At 41.4% G+C, this 15,439-nt stretch overlaps 2 protein-coding genes and 1 pseudogene across 11 annotated transcripts in view; 1 reads left to right on the top strand and 2 right to left on the bottom strand.

Annotated features, from left to right (window-relative positions):
- The window catches only part of GPR137C (G protein-coupled receptor 137C), an 83,577-nt gene extending 81,746 nt beyond the window's left edge, over positions 1–1,831 (bottom strand). The window contains exon 1 of the mRNA XM_032251076.1: positions 1,084–1,831. Within this exon, the coding sequence (XP_032106967.1) occupies positions 1,084–1,527 (444 nt within the window). The 5' untranslated portion in view covers positions 1,528–1,831. The remainder of the gene's footprint in view (positions 1–1,083) is intronic.
- A 207-nt stretch (positions 1,832–2,038) lies between these two features.
- The window catches only part of TXNDC16 (thioredoxin domain containing 16), a 115,780-nt gene continuing 102,379 nt past the window's right edge, over positions 2,039–15,439 (top strand). For 4 of the 10 annotated variants that reach the window (XM_032251072.1, XM_032251071.1, XM_032251066.1 and 1 more), the window contains exons 1-4: positions 2,141–2,352; positions 9,857–9,963; positions 11,191–11,495; positions 12,455–12,537. In XM_032251072.1, coding sequence (XP_032106963.1) covers positions 11,333–11,495; positions 12,455–12,537 — 246 coding nt within the window. In that variant the 5' untranslated portion in view covers positions 2,141–2,352; positions 9,857–9,963; positions 11,191–11,332. Of the gene's footprint in view, positions 2,353–9,856; positions 9,964–11,190; positions 11,496–12,453; positions 12,538–13,669; positions 13,763–15,439 lie in introns of those variants that run through there. The other 6 variants (XM_032251070.1, XM_032251068.1, XM_032251067.1 and 3 more) reach the window with 6 other exon arrangements.
- Positions 10,164–11,202, bottom strand: LOC116532154 (annotated as a pseudogene).

The raw sequence follows: 15,439 nt of genomic DNA, 5'->3' as shown, positions 1-15,439 counted from the left end.
AAAAAAAAAAGCCTTTGAGAGGATTAGCTGCATAGGCCAATATTATTCTATATTAGTCTGTATTAAGCGTATGACGTCACCTTGCTGCCTCCCCTTCTCAAGCTTTTCTTTTGGGTGGAAGGAGGACTTTTTTGGGGGAAAATCTTAAAATATTGTGGCTTAAATACCACAAGCTGACACACGATTGACAACCTTACACTCCCAAACCTGTTTGAAATGGGTCAAACACCTAAGCGCTGCAGAACAATGCAATCCAACCCGCAATTCCCCATAAAAGAGAAAGGGGGTGTGATTAGGTTCCAGATATTAAGCAAGTTATTGCAAAAACAGTTTGATGGTTTTGTTTCTGCAATAGACACAGGTTGAGCTAGTATTTTTTTCCCCTTAATTAGCTCCAAAAAAGACTATGCTATAGGAGGTAGGATAAACCGCTAAAGCAGGAAGCAACTGGAGCAAACATTAAGGGCTTTATGGAGGTCCTTATCCTGATCCTCTGCATTGGTTATTGATCATCAACCCTGCTGGGGAACTATCGAACGGAATTTGTGTGAGGCTTATCGAGCCACAGGAAAGGAGATGCAGGAGGGAATATAAGCTTCTAATAAAAGAAACGCAGCAACAATAGCAGAGGAACAGCTCTGCCTGGTGACGTAATGGCTGGCAGCAGTCCAGCTTCAGTAGAGCTGCTGCTACCTCAGCACCCAACCTCCCTCAACACAGTCCGGCTTCGGCAGAGCCACCGGGGCTGCTACTTTTTGCGAAGCCACTTTGTTGATGCCACCAACGCCTTACCTCGGAGGACCAGAACACGGAACAAAGGGTTCCTTCCGTTACTGTTTTAAGTTGTTTGACACACACACTCTCACCCCCTAGCCCCGGACCCCTCAGTAACCGAGCCAATCAGTCGCTTAAGTTTAGGGGGAAAACGCCGGCTCACACTCCAGGTGTGCCTCAGTTTCCCCCGGCTGGTTTCGAGTACGCCTCTCATTGCCCACCCGCCGCCCCCGCCGGTCCTCAGCGGGAGTTGATCCGGGCGGCCCCGTGCACCCGCCCGGGCCCTGCATGCCGGCCCTCCCGCCTTACCTCCGCCAGGTAGAGGTTGAGGAGACAGAGCGTGGAGAACTGCAGACAGGAGGGGAAGCAGTAGAGCAGCCAGTGGGGGAAGAAGTGCAGGTGAGCGGGCGGCCGGAGCAAGGGCAGGGAGCCGCTGAGCGAGAAGGCGGCGGAGAAGAGGGTGGTCCTGAGCGCTGCCCACAGGAGACAGAGGAAGAGGCAGAGGCTCTGGTAACTCAGCCGCCGCTCGCGGTACAGGAGCAGCCGCCACAGCTGCAGGTAAGCAAAGGCGAAGAGCGCGGCGTAGAGCAGGGCGTGCAGGACGCTCAGCGCCAACTGCACGGAGCCCGGCACCGCGGCGCCTGAGGCGGCAGCTACGGCGCCTCCGCCTCCGCCGCCCCCACCGGGCGTGGAGGGCTCGCGGCCGGCCGCGGGGGCGGCAGCGGCCGCCGGACCCGGCACTGACACCCTCATCGAGGGGCTGAGGGTCAGGCGAGCGAGCGCGGGAAGGAAGGGGCTGGACTCGGAGCCGCCGTCGAGGGGGAGAAGGACTGCCCCCTTACCCCCCACCCACCCCAACCTCTAACCCCAGGAAGCGCCGTGACGGGACCCGGAGTCCCGCGCTGAGCAGCCGCGGCTCCCCCTCGACCCCGCCTCCTCTTTCCCCCACCCCCCAGGGCTCTCGGCTCCGGCAGCGGCTCGGCTCCGTAGCTGCAAAAAACAACTCTCGGCTGGAGACAATCAGCTGAGAAACCCGAGCATTTGAGGCGCTCGCTCCGCACTGTGGGCTCGCGCCGATTGGCCCAGGCGGGCACGCCCCCCGAGCGCCGCACTCGGAAGGCCACTGGCCGCAGGACCCGTCGCTCGATGGCCCCGAGATCTGACTGGGCACCTACTTTTCCTACTTTCTCCCTCCCCTTTACTTCCCACCCGCGCTGCTCATTGGCCCAGCTACTGCACCGCCCGTTCGCGCCGGCGGGAGGACTCTGTAATCGTCTGTCACTCTCGCTCCGCCCCCGGCGCTTCCCATTGGTTAGAGTCCCTCGCGTAGGGAGCACGAGGAGAAGGAGGAGCTTCGAGGTTTGTTTTTTGCTCTAGAGGCCGCCTCTGCCGAGCGGGTGGTGGCCGCGGGCTGGGTGGGAGCGGTGCCGCGCCTTCGCAGGTAGGCGAAGTGGTTCCTTGCTGCCGGGCTAGCCTGGCACGGCCTCGCCTTCTGCCTCCCCCGTCGCGTCGCGGCGGGAACTGTTGGCCGCGCGGCCTCGGAAATGACCCGGGTCCCCGCCCTCAGATCCTGGGCAGGTAGGTGACAGCGCGGGTCTTTCAGGCTGTGGGCTCCGCCCGCAGACCCGGGGGTTCAGACGAAGCAGTTTTCTGTAGCAGGGCTGTACTGCAGAGCTCTGGAGTCTGACTTAGGACATCCGCCTCTGGGGCATCGAAGGGCCTCACCTGGAGCTTTCTGAGGGAGTTTTACCTTCTCTTTTCGCTGCGTGAAGGGCGGGAAACACTGGAGCCCTTTCTGGGTCGAGGGGATGGAAACGGGCGACAAGGAGATCCGGAGCTCTTAAGTGAAAGACCCTTTCCTCCCAAGGGAAATGTCTCTTAAGGAAGAATGGTAGTAGTATCAGATGGATGTTGAAGCGATCTGTGACCAAGGGGAAGCTGGTTCTTTGAAACTTAGAATTTGGGAGGATGCTCTGGGCTTAGAGACTTGTAAGTCTGACGATTGCCTGGAAAGGAAAAATATTCTGTGCTGTTTAAATTCCACGTATATTGAAGCCTTGGACCTGTGTATGGTAGACGGTGGCGCTATTCCTGGGGCTGAGAGAGAAAAATATATGCTATGTTACTGCTGTGAAGAAGCGAGGAATAAACAGATTGACTAATGTATATTGGACCAGCACATAGTTGTTGACTGCTTTTCTTCCCTGTTTGGGAATAAAATTAGCAAATAGTGCAAAATTAGGAGGAAATAATTTGTTTTCTTTAGAATATACAGCACATTACGAATTCAGTATCCGTTGAAAGACATTCATTGCTTGGAGCCACCAAGACCCAGCTTTTCTTACCTCACCATCCTTTGTCCTATGCTTTTTTTTTTTTCTTTTTTCATGCAGGGTCTCGCTCTGTCACCCAGCCTGTAGTGACAGCTCACTGCAAACCTCGACCTCCTAGGCTCAAGCAATCCTCCCACCTCAGCTTCCCAAGTAACTGGGACTCCAGGCACGCGCCACCGTGCCCGCCTAATTTTTTTTTTTTTTTTCCCGATATGTTGTCCAGGCTGCCTTTGTCCTATGCTTTGCCCAAGAAGAGTGTTGCTCTCTTTTTTCCTGGCTAAGTATTCCACAGGGAACTTTAAAGTCCATTTCGTACTCTAGATTCTGAGACAGTAGTTTGTCCAGGTACCAGATGCTAGTGTGATTTGGGTTCCTTATAGGTATGCTGACAAACTGTGGTAGATATACAGGCCTGGCACTGTTACATAGACATCCCTCAGATGAAACATTCAGCTGAGCAGGTAGAGAGTGCAGTGTACCGGAGGGTACGGCTTGCTCTAAGAAGTTAACAGGCCGAATCCAACATTTATCATTTGGAGAAGGATTTATTTTTATTGGAACCTAAGAACTTCATCTCATGTATTTTTAGAGAATGTGGTCAGGGCAGTACACAGTTTTCTTCAAATAGGAGACAGGATGCTCATGACTGCAGTGAGGTAATTGATTACAGTAATGTGCTGAAGCATTTAAATTAAGCATAAAATCAGAGTTCTGTGATTTTAGGCACTTGTCAAAATCAAGTGTGCCACATATTCTCTGGCATGGCCTATTTGCATCTTCTTTATCATTGAGGTGCACATTTCAAGTCATCAGTAGACTTTTATTACAAAAGCATTTTTCTTTTTCTCCTTTATTCTCTTCTTAAAGTGATAGTAAACATCTGGATAGTACCCATATTAATTTTAGGTCTTTGCCTGTGAGACTTACCTACCACCTGCCATTGGTCAGTAAGAGCAAGTCTGGATAGCCTCCTCCTTTCTGCTTTTTCTGGGGATGAGAGTATGTCTGGTGGGGTGGGGAGTGAGGGTGCACATAGAGGATTTTCCTCCTAACTGCTTTGAAAAGGCTCTAAAGGGGAGAGTTGTTGACTCCTTTTATTGCCTCTTTGGGTCTGAAATGATAAACTGTGTTGAGATCCAATCAACATTTTATTTGAGACTGGTTCAGTGAGCAGGTTCTGTTCTCCAGTAGCAGCATTAAACTGTAAGTAAGCTGACTTCAGACAGAATGTTCTTACGGGAACTTTGTAAGCATTATATGCTCCATTTGTTGCAAAATATGAAGTGTTTCTTTTTCCTGAGTATGATGCCCACAGATGTTGATACAATTTATTTAATAGTTATGGTTGTTAATTTCCTCTTTTTCCTGAGAGGGAAAGCTGTTAAATTTATGGTTCATAAGGGAATATTAGGCCTATAAAGGGGGAACTAACCAAGGGTTTCCTGCAAAAGCTTGGTGTCAGCTATTCTAAAATTTAAACGTGTCCAAACGCATAAAGATTTAATATTGTTGTTCCAAGAGGATAGATGACCCTAGCACAGTAGTCTTTCAAACATCTAAAAACAGAACTGTTTGTCAATTACTATTGTATACAGTACCCTATACCAAAATGGGATTGATGGAGCTAATGAGGGCTACCAGCTTTTCTACCTGCCTAAGGAATACAAAGGCAAATCCTCATACTGTTTCCTTACTACCAAGAAGACTAGTGTTTTCTCTTGAAGTACTTCCTTCTTGATGTGCTTTGGAGCTTAATATTTGGATGCTGAACAAAACACATTTTTGTTGCCTTGAGCATTTTATGTGCACGCTTTAGCCCTTTTCTACTGTTATCTCACCAAGCCATTCTTACTGTGCTGTTACCCTCTTGTATTAGTCCTTAGTTACATGTCACTCATTCTTTCTATTATTTAAATGAGCTGTGCAAACATACTTATTTAGAGTTAAGGGATGAGACAAAAGTTACATGTTATATGCCAACTCTGATCCATACCAGCAGGAACGTTATACTGAAGAATTGAGAGCCTCTTCCAACCCAAAGGGTCAATGTCTACATGTAGTTGGGAGGTGTATCCGTAGTATTGGCAGACATTCTATAGTTATGGAAAACATTTACCTATGAATTTTCCCCTCTTTTGGTATTGGCATCTGTTGTGGTAATAGTCAATTGCATTTTAAAGAGTCATCTTCTTTAGAATTTTCCTACAGTGGAATTGGGTCAATTTCCTATGAATTCTTTGAAATATCTTGCTTTAAAATCTAGGATATAGATTTTATGTTCAAGTCATAGTCCTTTTACCCATTGCTAAGACCAGGTGTACTAATAGTGCTAAACGGCCGGGCGCGGTGGCTCAAGCCTGCAATCCCAGCACTTTGGGAGGCCGAGGCGGGTGGATCACGAGGTCAAGAGATCGAGACCATGCTGGTCAACATGGTGAAACCCCGTCTCTACTAAAACTACAAAAAATTAGCTGGGCATGGTGGCGCGTGCCTGTAATCCCAGCTACTTGGGAGGCTGAGGCAGGAGAATTGCCTGAACCCAGGAGGCAGAGGTTGCGGTGAGCCGAGATCGCGCCATTGCACTCTAGCCTGGGTAACATGAGTGAAACTCCGTCTCAAAAAAAAAAAAAAAAAAAAGTGCTAAACTAGGTTATATTGTGGAAACAACCCCGAAACCTGAGGAGTTTAAAATAATTTATTTTATTTTTTATTATTATTTTTTTCTGAGACAGAGTTTCACTCTTGTTGCCCAGGCTGGATTGCAGTGGTGCTATCTTGGCTCACTGCAACCCCTGCCTCCTGGGTTCAAGCAATTCTCTTGCCTCAGCCTCTCAAGTGACTGAGATTACAGGCTCTTGCCACCATGCCCAACTAATTTTTTGTATTTTTAGTAGAAACAGGGTTTCATCATGTTGGCCAGGCTGGTATCGAACTCCTGACCTCAGGTGACCCACCTGCCTCAGCCTCCCAAAGTGCTGGGGTTATAGGCATGAGCCACCATGCCAGGCCTAAGAGTTTGTTTTATAGTCACACTGGATCAGCTGGGAGCTTTCCCCATGTTGTTCCCTTTCTGGGACTTGGGCTGACAGAAAAGGCCTAATTTTGAGTGTTATCAGTCACATGGCAGAGGGAAAATGTGTTGTGATTCATTATACATGTATACTGACTCTTAAAGGCTTACAGAAGTACATGTCACCTTGCACGTTTCATTAACCAAATCAAGTCATGGCTATACCTAAGTCATGGAAGTGAGAGGTATAATTTTAACGTGCAGAGAACTAGAAACATTTGAACAGTCCTCTCTTGTCAACAAATACTTTCCTTCCTATATGTAGTTCATCCTTGGCTTTTCCTGGTGGCTATAATTCAAAATTTCCATCTTCACTGTGTGAAGCCTAAAGTTCAGAATCTCTGAGTAATGTCCAGCAGTGGTCATGTCTATACTGGTCTAGGTAGAATTTATTTGTTTCCCACCCCCTGTTGAATACATAAAGCAGTGTTGGGAGAGATGAGTTTAAGTGTTTTCATTTGGAGAGAGAAAACATGGAAGAGACACACCAGAATCTAGACCGTAGCAATCTACAGTTGAAATCTCTCTGGGCAGGTGTTTCTAGGGCTCTAGTTCTGTTCCCTGAGTTCTCTAGGCCAGTTTAAAGAACAACAGTAACCTAACACAATAGAAATGAATTACAGAAAAAGTGAAATAAAGAACATCAAATTACAAGCCAACTTAAAAATTATTATTGGATTCAACAAACATAAAATTACTGTGTGAAATTGCTATAAAATCTCCTAAACATTTACATTCATTTCTGTAGTTATATCATTTAGACCAGTAACAAATAGTGCTTACTCTGCATATGCCCTAGAGCATAGTTCTCCGTGGTTCTTGGCTTTGCCCTGTGTAAGATTCTTACATTTTTCTTACTCTTGGCCACATCCGAAATATGGCCTCTTTTTGTGGCTAAGCAGTTTTGTCAGTTTGCTTTGTGACCACGGACGGGTGGGAGCCTAAGAATTGTTTCAGGTTTTGAACATCTAGTCTTTTGGCTGGCAATTCTCTGAGTATTTTTCTTTTAATGCCTTGTTAAACACCACTAACAGCAACCATTACACAGTACTAATCTGTCTTCCAACCTCTTCTTTTAGGGCTATAAATAAGTTCATTAGCCACAGGAACTTAGGTACATATTCATTATAAGTTAATCAGGTACATGTCATCTCCAAATTATTAGTGACAGTTTTATCAAATGTTTTGTCACTTGTTAATGTGGGTCACTTGCTGATCTCCAGTCTCTGATAAATGTTTTCCTGAGTAGGCCCACAACAGTTTCTATGCTGTTTGGCTGCTAAGCCAGTGTTTTGGAGTTTTTGTTAAGATGGCATCTCACTTCTAGTTTATACACAGGTTAAGAGAGACTAGTTTATGCTGCTATAATAACTCCTGCCATCTCAGTGGCTTAAAACAACAAGTTTTATTTCTTCCTATGTCACATGCTCATTACACCTTAGCTGGCAGTTCTCTGTGTTATGCTCTTGCTCACAGAATAGACACTATTTGAGCATTTCTCTTGACTACAGCAGAAGATGGTAAACCCTGACTTTATTAACGCTAGCTGTGGGAACTGTTTCCTGAAAGAGACAGAGGCCACTTTTGCTCGCATTTTATTGGCCACAGTAAGTCATATAGTGGTCCTAACTAACTTCACCAGAGTTGGGGGTTGAAGGGAGCTTAAGTGTAATCAGTAACTGCAAGAAGAACCAGAATTGTACTAATGAGCTATCACACCAAGGTAACAAGGCCACATGTCTCTGAAGGTACTCATCACTTGGTTCTGAGATCTAGATTTTTGTAGTATTAAGTTTTTGGCTTTTGTTTGTTTTTTAGACAGGGTCTTCCTCTTTCACCCAGGCTGGATTGCAGGTAGCCTCAATCATGATCACATTTAGCTTCCTGAGTAGCTGGGGCTACAAGTGTGTGCTATCATGCATGGCTACATTTTTTTTTCCCTACTTTTTCTAGAGACAGGGTCTCTGTGTTGTGTAGGCTGCTCTTGAACTCCTGGGCTCAAGTGATCTTCCTGCCTTGGCCTCACAAAGGGCTGAGATTCTAAGCATGAGCCACCATGGCTGTCCAAGTATTGTTTTTCATTCCCTTTTCTAATTGCTGTAGGTAAAAACAAGTCACCAAGTACCTTTTGTATCTTTGTTTTCACTCTGTTCTTGTTGATATTCTCTTTTCCCACTCACATTCCCTTGCCTTTAGTTAAGATCTTTTTATGAGGACAGCATGTCTCTGAGGAAATGCATTTTATTTTCCATGCATGTGAAGTGTCCACTCTTCCACGGCCCTACAAGGTAGATATCCTCCCCCTACTCCCTTGCCCCCATTTCTTCTTCCTTAGAGGCAGTTACTTTCAACTGCTAACTGTTTGTTTTGGCACTGACCTTCCTATTTCCAATAAACTTGGTTTTTGGTTTTGTGAAAGTCGAAAATTTAGTTCTCTTTCATTTCTTTTGCCATCCCAGCTGCATGTTTCCTTACTTTCTATCTTTTCTTTCTCTCAGCAATTGTTAGGGTGGGTTTTGGTTAAATCATTATTCAGTATTTTTTTCATTATGAAGACATAAATTCTACTTCTAGCTGACCCATGGTGTATTCTTTGCTTTAAGTAATTTTTAAAATCATCAAATCTTACCAAAGATGGAACAAACTGCAGAGATTACTACTGAGTTCCTAACTCTAAACATATGTAAGAACAATCACCATTGTCTCTAACTGATTAAAAGCACAGTATTTCACATGTATAATCTTGTTTGTCTAGTGAGGTAGAAGATATGGGAAAGTATTTAAGCATTGGCTATATGGTTAGACTTTTTGTGCTACAAAAATACATTCTATGGGAAAAGAGTAATGTGTTAACACTAATGACCAATTTAGTGTTAAAATAGTTAAATTGTAACCTGGAGGCCAGGAAAGATGATATTTTATACTAGAATCTTTCAACTGTGCTTTTAGTGTTGTACAGTTTAATTAGGTTATAGTTATTTCATATACAGTAATGAATGTTAGTTATTCCCTTAGCCTCAGAAATGCACGCATTTTCTCCAGAATATGAAGAAAATAGTGGATGACCTATTTCGTAACATCCCTATTAATATCAAGTAGCTTTAATATAGGTAGGTTTAAAATGGTTATAATGTATAATCAATTTAAATGTCAATAATACCCCTTATGTCATTAAAATTACATTTATATATATATACCTCTTATAGTTCTTGCTTCTCACTTTGAGTTTTTCAACTCTTGACTCATTATTAAAAATTGATGGCAAATTTTTTTCACTGATATATACTATCTCTGATGAACAGAATGATTAGGAAATAACCTATGAATAATTAGTTTATTTTTCTTTTTCAGAAATACTGACTTGTTAGGGAGAGATATTTTGTGTTTATTGATAATATTGAATGAGCTGAGTAAATATTCAATTTAATATGATTTTTTGTACATTTCAAATTCTTTATCATTTTATTCTTTGCTAAAAAATTCTACCTTATCCTTATGAGTATATAGAAATAATCTTTTGTTGTTTTTTCCTATTGCCTATTTTGAGATACTGAGCTTGCATTTGGAAGAGATGGGTCCTGTTTGAAATTTTAAAAATACTAAAACAAAATTTTCACCTATAGCTATGGCTGTTTTTATATTATACTAATTTTTGTAAACTTGCTTCTTTTAAATGTAGATAACATAGATCATCAGTAGAAAACTTCCTGAAGTTGTTCAAGGAAAATTTGAAAGTAGCGTAATAGAAAAACAAAGAGAACAGCAGATACAGAGGACAGCCTGGAAGTAAGTACACCAGGAAAGATGATGAGAGGAGGATATCTAGAACAAATTTGAGTTCAGAACATGTAATTGGATTAAAGTATGAGTTGAAAAAGATATTTTCATTTCTAAGCAGTATAAAGAAACCTAAGTGTTATGCGTTACAAAATATGTATATTTAGAAGGAATGTTCTTCCATTGTTTTTTTTTCTCCTGCCTCAGGTTTATTTGTACAAGTAGCACAAAAAGACCCCAGACCCATGCAGATAGCAGCCTGGAGGGTTGCACCAGTCCTTCTGTCCTCGTGTTGGCAGACAGAGATATCTACTCTGAAGCCTTTTTAGGGGGCTGGCACCTTTGGGAGCCTGAACTGGAACTGCAGCTGCAGCTGCAGCCTGGGGCTTGGTTTGTTCCTTAGCCTTGGCCTTGGCCTTTGGCCAGCAGAGCCTGAGCCCCTTGACAGTGCAGACAGGAGCACGCTTCCCAAGCTTGGGGTGGGCAGTGTAAACAAGTCGATCAAGCTTGCAACTGACACGTTTTGGGATCTTGGGCTTAACCTCCTTAGGCTTTACAAGGGCCTTGTCAGCCTCAGCACATGCACTCATGGCCGTGGTGTTGTTGGCCTGCATCTTCTTTAGGCCCTTCTTGTTGTGCTTCTTGGCAAAGCGCATGTTCCTCAGGAACTTGGGGTCCACCCCCTTAAGAGATTCGTATCTTTGTGATCAGGGTTTCTTGATGCCATTTTTGTGCCATTTTCGGGACTGGTTGTGTATGGTGTGGTTCTTGGACTTGGCCGTGTCTGTACCTGAGCCACAGTTCCCCTTCTTCCATTGTTTTACTGGGTTTCTTCTAGGGGATTTAAAGTAAAAAGAAAGTAAACATATTAGGCATATTTTGGATGTCTCACTCCCATGTTAATGATATTAAATAATTATTTGATTATTTCTTATATTCAGTTATAGGTAAAGAAAAACAAAATGTCCAATTTGAGAAATGGATTGGTTAATGTTTGAGAATTAATTTTAGAACCCTTGAAAATGACAATTAGCCTAGCATACTCTAGTAAATATCTATGAAATTTAAGATAAGTAAGCATTTTCTAGATAGCTTTGATATCTTTTGTAAGTATCAAAAATCAATATTATCAAGTTGATGTTATTATATATTGTCCCCCCTCAAATTTTCAATATATAATAAAGTACTAGCAAAATCAAATGATAGGACTAATGACTTAGCTTTTTCTCTTTGTAGATTTTACTCCATTCATTCATTTAACAAACTCATTCAACAAACCCTTGTTGAATACCTTCTCTGTGCCAGGTGTTGTCTCAGGAAACAGAACACAGCAGTGAAGAAACAGACAAACTCTTCTGCTCACAAGCAACTGGAGCTGATGATGTCTTCCGGCTCCAGTGTGTTTAGAGTTGGGATCTCTTTTGCCATAGTGTGCATTTTTTACGTGCCAACAATAGACTCTTTACCAGAACTGAGTCCTCAGAAATATTTTAGTACATTGCAACCAGGAAAAGCCTCTTTAGCTTATTTTTGTCAAGCTGGTAAGTATTTTTAAAATTCGATTATGATTATTGTGATGTTTTTATTGCTGTTTAATCAATAAGCTCAGTGGGAGATTACTGTTAGGATTAATAATATGTGCTATGCAGTTGTTACTATAATATGCCTGACTGGGTTTGAATCCGGCCCCTGCCACTTTGCCTGTGGTGTGACCCTGGTTAAGTCACTTAGCTTCTCTGTGTTTCTCTTTCGTCATTGATTCAGAAGAAACAGTACTTTATAAGTTTATTGTGAGGATTAAATGAGTTTACCTATGTGCTTAGTCCATAGTAAATACTAGATAAGAACTGACTACTAGTATAACATCTGAAAGAATATGTTCTCAGGTTTTTAGGATGTAACTATTTTAAGTTTTTTAAAACTTTAAATGTAGTACTGGTAGTGCTTTAGATTAATACCCTGCTTTAGCTGCTTTGTTAATTACACTGAATTAACTAATATAACATTGAACATAACTAATAATTTTTTAATAGTCAAATTCAAGTCTTCATGTCTTAAAAATGCTATTCTTGGAATTAGTAAGTGAAGTGAGTACACATTTCTGTTGGCTCCCTTATTTTACTTGTGATTTGAAAACAGTATTTTAAAATCATTTTGAAAGTTTTTGTATGTATACATGTGTGTTATATATATGGTATTAAACTTGGAAGAATAATGCCAAATGTTAGGTTTAAATTAAACACTTATTTATCGTATTATTGTTTTAGGAAGCTTTTAAAGTCTATTTACAAAGTTAAAATACGTTATGATAAAAACATTAGAAATAAGAATAGTGAGGCAATAGTAAAATAAGGGCATGAAAACATGTAACGAGATATGTTTACTTAATTGTTCTTGCCTGCTAGTTGGACAAATGGATCTATTTCTTGTGTGTTTCAGATTTTAAAATTCATTTTTAAGGGGCAATTTATAAACATTAATGAAACATTTTTTATTTTAGATTCCCCAAGAACATCTGTATTTCTTGAAGAACTGAATGAGGCTGTTAGACCTCTGCAGGACTATGGAATTTCAGTTGCCAAGGTAGAAATATATTTATGTTAACTAAAATATTAGTGACAAACCTTACAACTTTATGGCTTAAGACTGAATGTCTTAAAATACTTCTGTTTCATATCTTTTTCCAAACTGGAAATATATTTTTTTCATAAGAATAAACAGAAGCACAGAAAGATAGTTTCAGATTATTGCATAACATAGTACATATAGAGGGGACAAAAAGTTGTTTAAAAATTTTTAGCCTAGAATTTAACTTTATGTTGTAACCATTCTATTGGGCCTATGGTATCATTTTTCAAATCTATAGTTAGGTTTTTTTTGTTTTGTTTTGCCCAATGAATATTTCACAATAAGTAGCCACAGTTCAGCTGTTTTTAAGTTTTTATTAGCACAAACTGAAGTAACAAAATGGAGGTAATTGAAGAATTTTTTTCTATTCTTGTAAGTCTTTATAATTGTATATGTTTCACTTTTTCACATTTATTTTTAGAACAAAGTTATAACAACTCAACATTACATATTTAATTTATTTCTCAAAAAATGTTCAAACTTGCCGTAGAGTATTATAGAAAATTTCCATATGCATCATGGATTAGATAGATATGTAGCCTTTTAGTTAATTTAAACTTAGAATTTATACATCAGACAACTGAATGAGGGGTAACCCACTGATACTAAGTTCTTTCAGGTTAATGTCTACCTGATTTTCTGTGTACATTTTTTCTTAGTTCATTTTCATTGACCTTCCTCTTCTAAGAGATGGCTATTAGAAGAGGTCTCTGCAGCTAGAGTTCCCAGAGCAGGAAGCACAGAAGGGTTAACTAACATTGGCTGTATACTTTAAAAAATATCTATTTTTTAAATGTGTCAATTCTGTATGTGTAGAGATCTCAATTAACTTTGAACAACTGATTTCACTCTAGAACGATAATGGCAATCATCTCCAAGGATCTCTAAATAAAATTTAAAATTGAAACTTAGAAATGATATAGTAGGTTGGTATGAAACTCAAAAGGAATAATCATACTGTTGATCTAGTAACTAGTAGACTGTAACTAGTAACTATGCATATAGTAACTGGAATAAAGTGTTAAAGTTCATGCCCAAGCTGTGTTGCCCTTGTGAACTAACATAACTGAAACTCCTGATTTTACAGTGAGAATGCTGAGCTCTATCTAAAAAGGAGACAGTGGCGAATGAGTTAAACCCTTGTTGAGTGCCTAGCTCAGTTCCTGGCACATAGTGCTCAGTAAGTGTTTGTGAGATTGAAATGAGCTTACCATATTTAATCTTCTTTTGGATGGAAAGATGACTAAGCCCCTGTCCTTTTCTTTGGAGAGTTTATATCCTAAATAGGGGGTATAAAACACATTCACAGATCATTTTAATAACTAGCAGAACCTGATCATTGTAATAGGAGAGATACAAATAAAGTGCCTTGGAAGTTTTTTTTTTTTTTTTTTTTTGTGACAGTCTCGCTCTGTCACCAGGCTGGAGTGGAGTGGTGTGATCTCAGCTCACTGCAACCTCCGCCTCCCGAGTTCAAACAGTTCTCCTGTCTCAGCCTCTGGAATAGGAGGGACTACAGGCACATGCCACTATAACCGGCTAATTTTTGTATTTTTAGTAGAGACGGGTTTCGCCATATTGGTCAGGCTGGTCTCAAACTCCTGATCTCCTCAGGTGATCCTCCTGTCTCGGCCTCCCAAAGTGCTGGGATTACAGGTGTGAGCCACTGCTCCAGGCCCATAGAAATTTAAAGGAAAGAAAGCCCATATTTGGTTTTGAGGTGAAAAATCACAGATGTTATTGGGAAAGATTTCACAAAAATCCACATTTAAGATTGTTTCAGAAGTTTGCAAGAGGCAGAGGTGGATGAAGAAAATACTAAGGCCGGGTGCGGTGGCTCACGCCTGTAATCCCAGCACTTTGGGAGGCCGAGGTGGGTGAATCACGAGGTCAAGAGATCGAGACCATCCTGTTCAACATGGTGAAACCCCGTCTCTACTAAAAATACAAAAAATTAGCTGGGCATGGTGGTGCGCGCCTGTAGTCCCAGCTACTCGGGAGGCTGAGGCAGGAGAATTGCCTGAACCTAGGAGGCGGAGGTTGCGGTGAGCTGAGATCGCGCCATTGCACTCCAGCCTGGGTAACAAGAGCGAAACTCCGTCCCAAAAAAAAAAAAGAAAATACTAAAATACAAATGGACTATATATTCTAGTCAAGTCAATGAATGTCAAGCTGGATACAATAACCCAAGACAGCTGTATGGCATTTAGAAATGCTTCCAAAATAAAGGCTTCAGAAATAATAAAAATAAATGAAGGAAAAAAATATATATTTTACAAGTGATAACCAAAATAAATCTAGTGTAGCTATATTACTATATCAAAGTAGATTTTAAACAAAAAGTCCTATCATCCTTGACTTTTCTTTATCTCATAAGCAATACATCTACTACTTGGTTCTACTATGAGAACTTTTCAAATCTGACTACTTCTATACCTTCGTTTTTACTTCTTCCTGCCATCTCTTCTCACTGGGGAAACCAGAATAGCCTCCCAGTAATTGGCCTTTCTCCCTTCACTTTGTCCCTTGACAGACTTTTCTCCACATGTAGCCAGATGTGTCAGGATACATCACTACCATGCTGAGAAAGTCCTTTCATTACAGTTATAATCAAGTAGAAACTTTTGAGTATTGTGGACACTGGCTTTGTCTCTGATCTCATTTTCTGACCTTTTACTTTGTTCAGTTCGTTCTTAATACATAGTGGTCATCTTTCTGTTATTCGAACCTGCTAGAGGTGCTGTTATCACAGGGTCTTTGCAGATATTTTACCCTCTACTTAGAAATCATCTCTTTTACTTACTTGTATATTTGTATGCATTACTCCATTTCTTTAGTTCTTTGTGCAAATGTCACC

The sequence above is a fragment of the Sapajus apella genome, unplaced genomic scaffold (assembly GCF_009761245.1).
Source record: "Sapajus apella isolate SASKATOON/1434 unplaced genomic scaffold, GSC_monkey_1.0 scaffold74, whole genome shotgun sequence".
Classification (NCBI taxonomy): Eukaryota; Metazoa; Chordata; class Mammalia; order Primates; family Cebidae; genus Sapajus; species Sapajus apella.
Note: the sequence above shows the minus strand (reverse complement) of the source record. Positions and strands in the feature narration are given on the sequence as shown.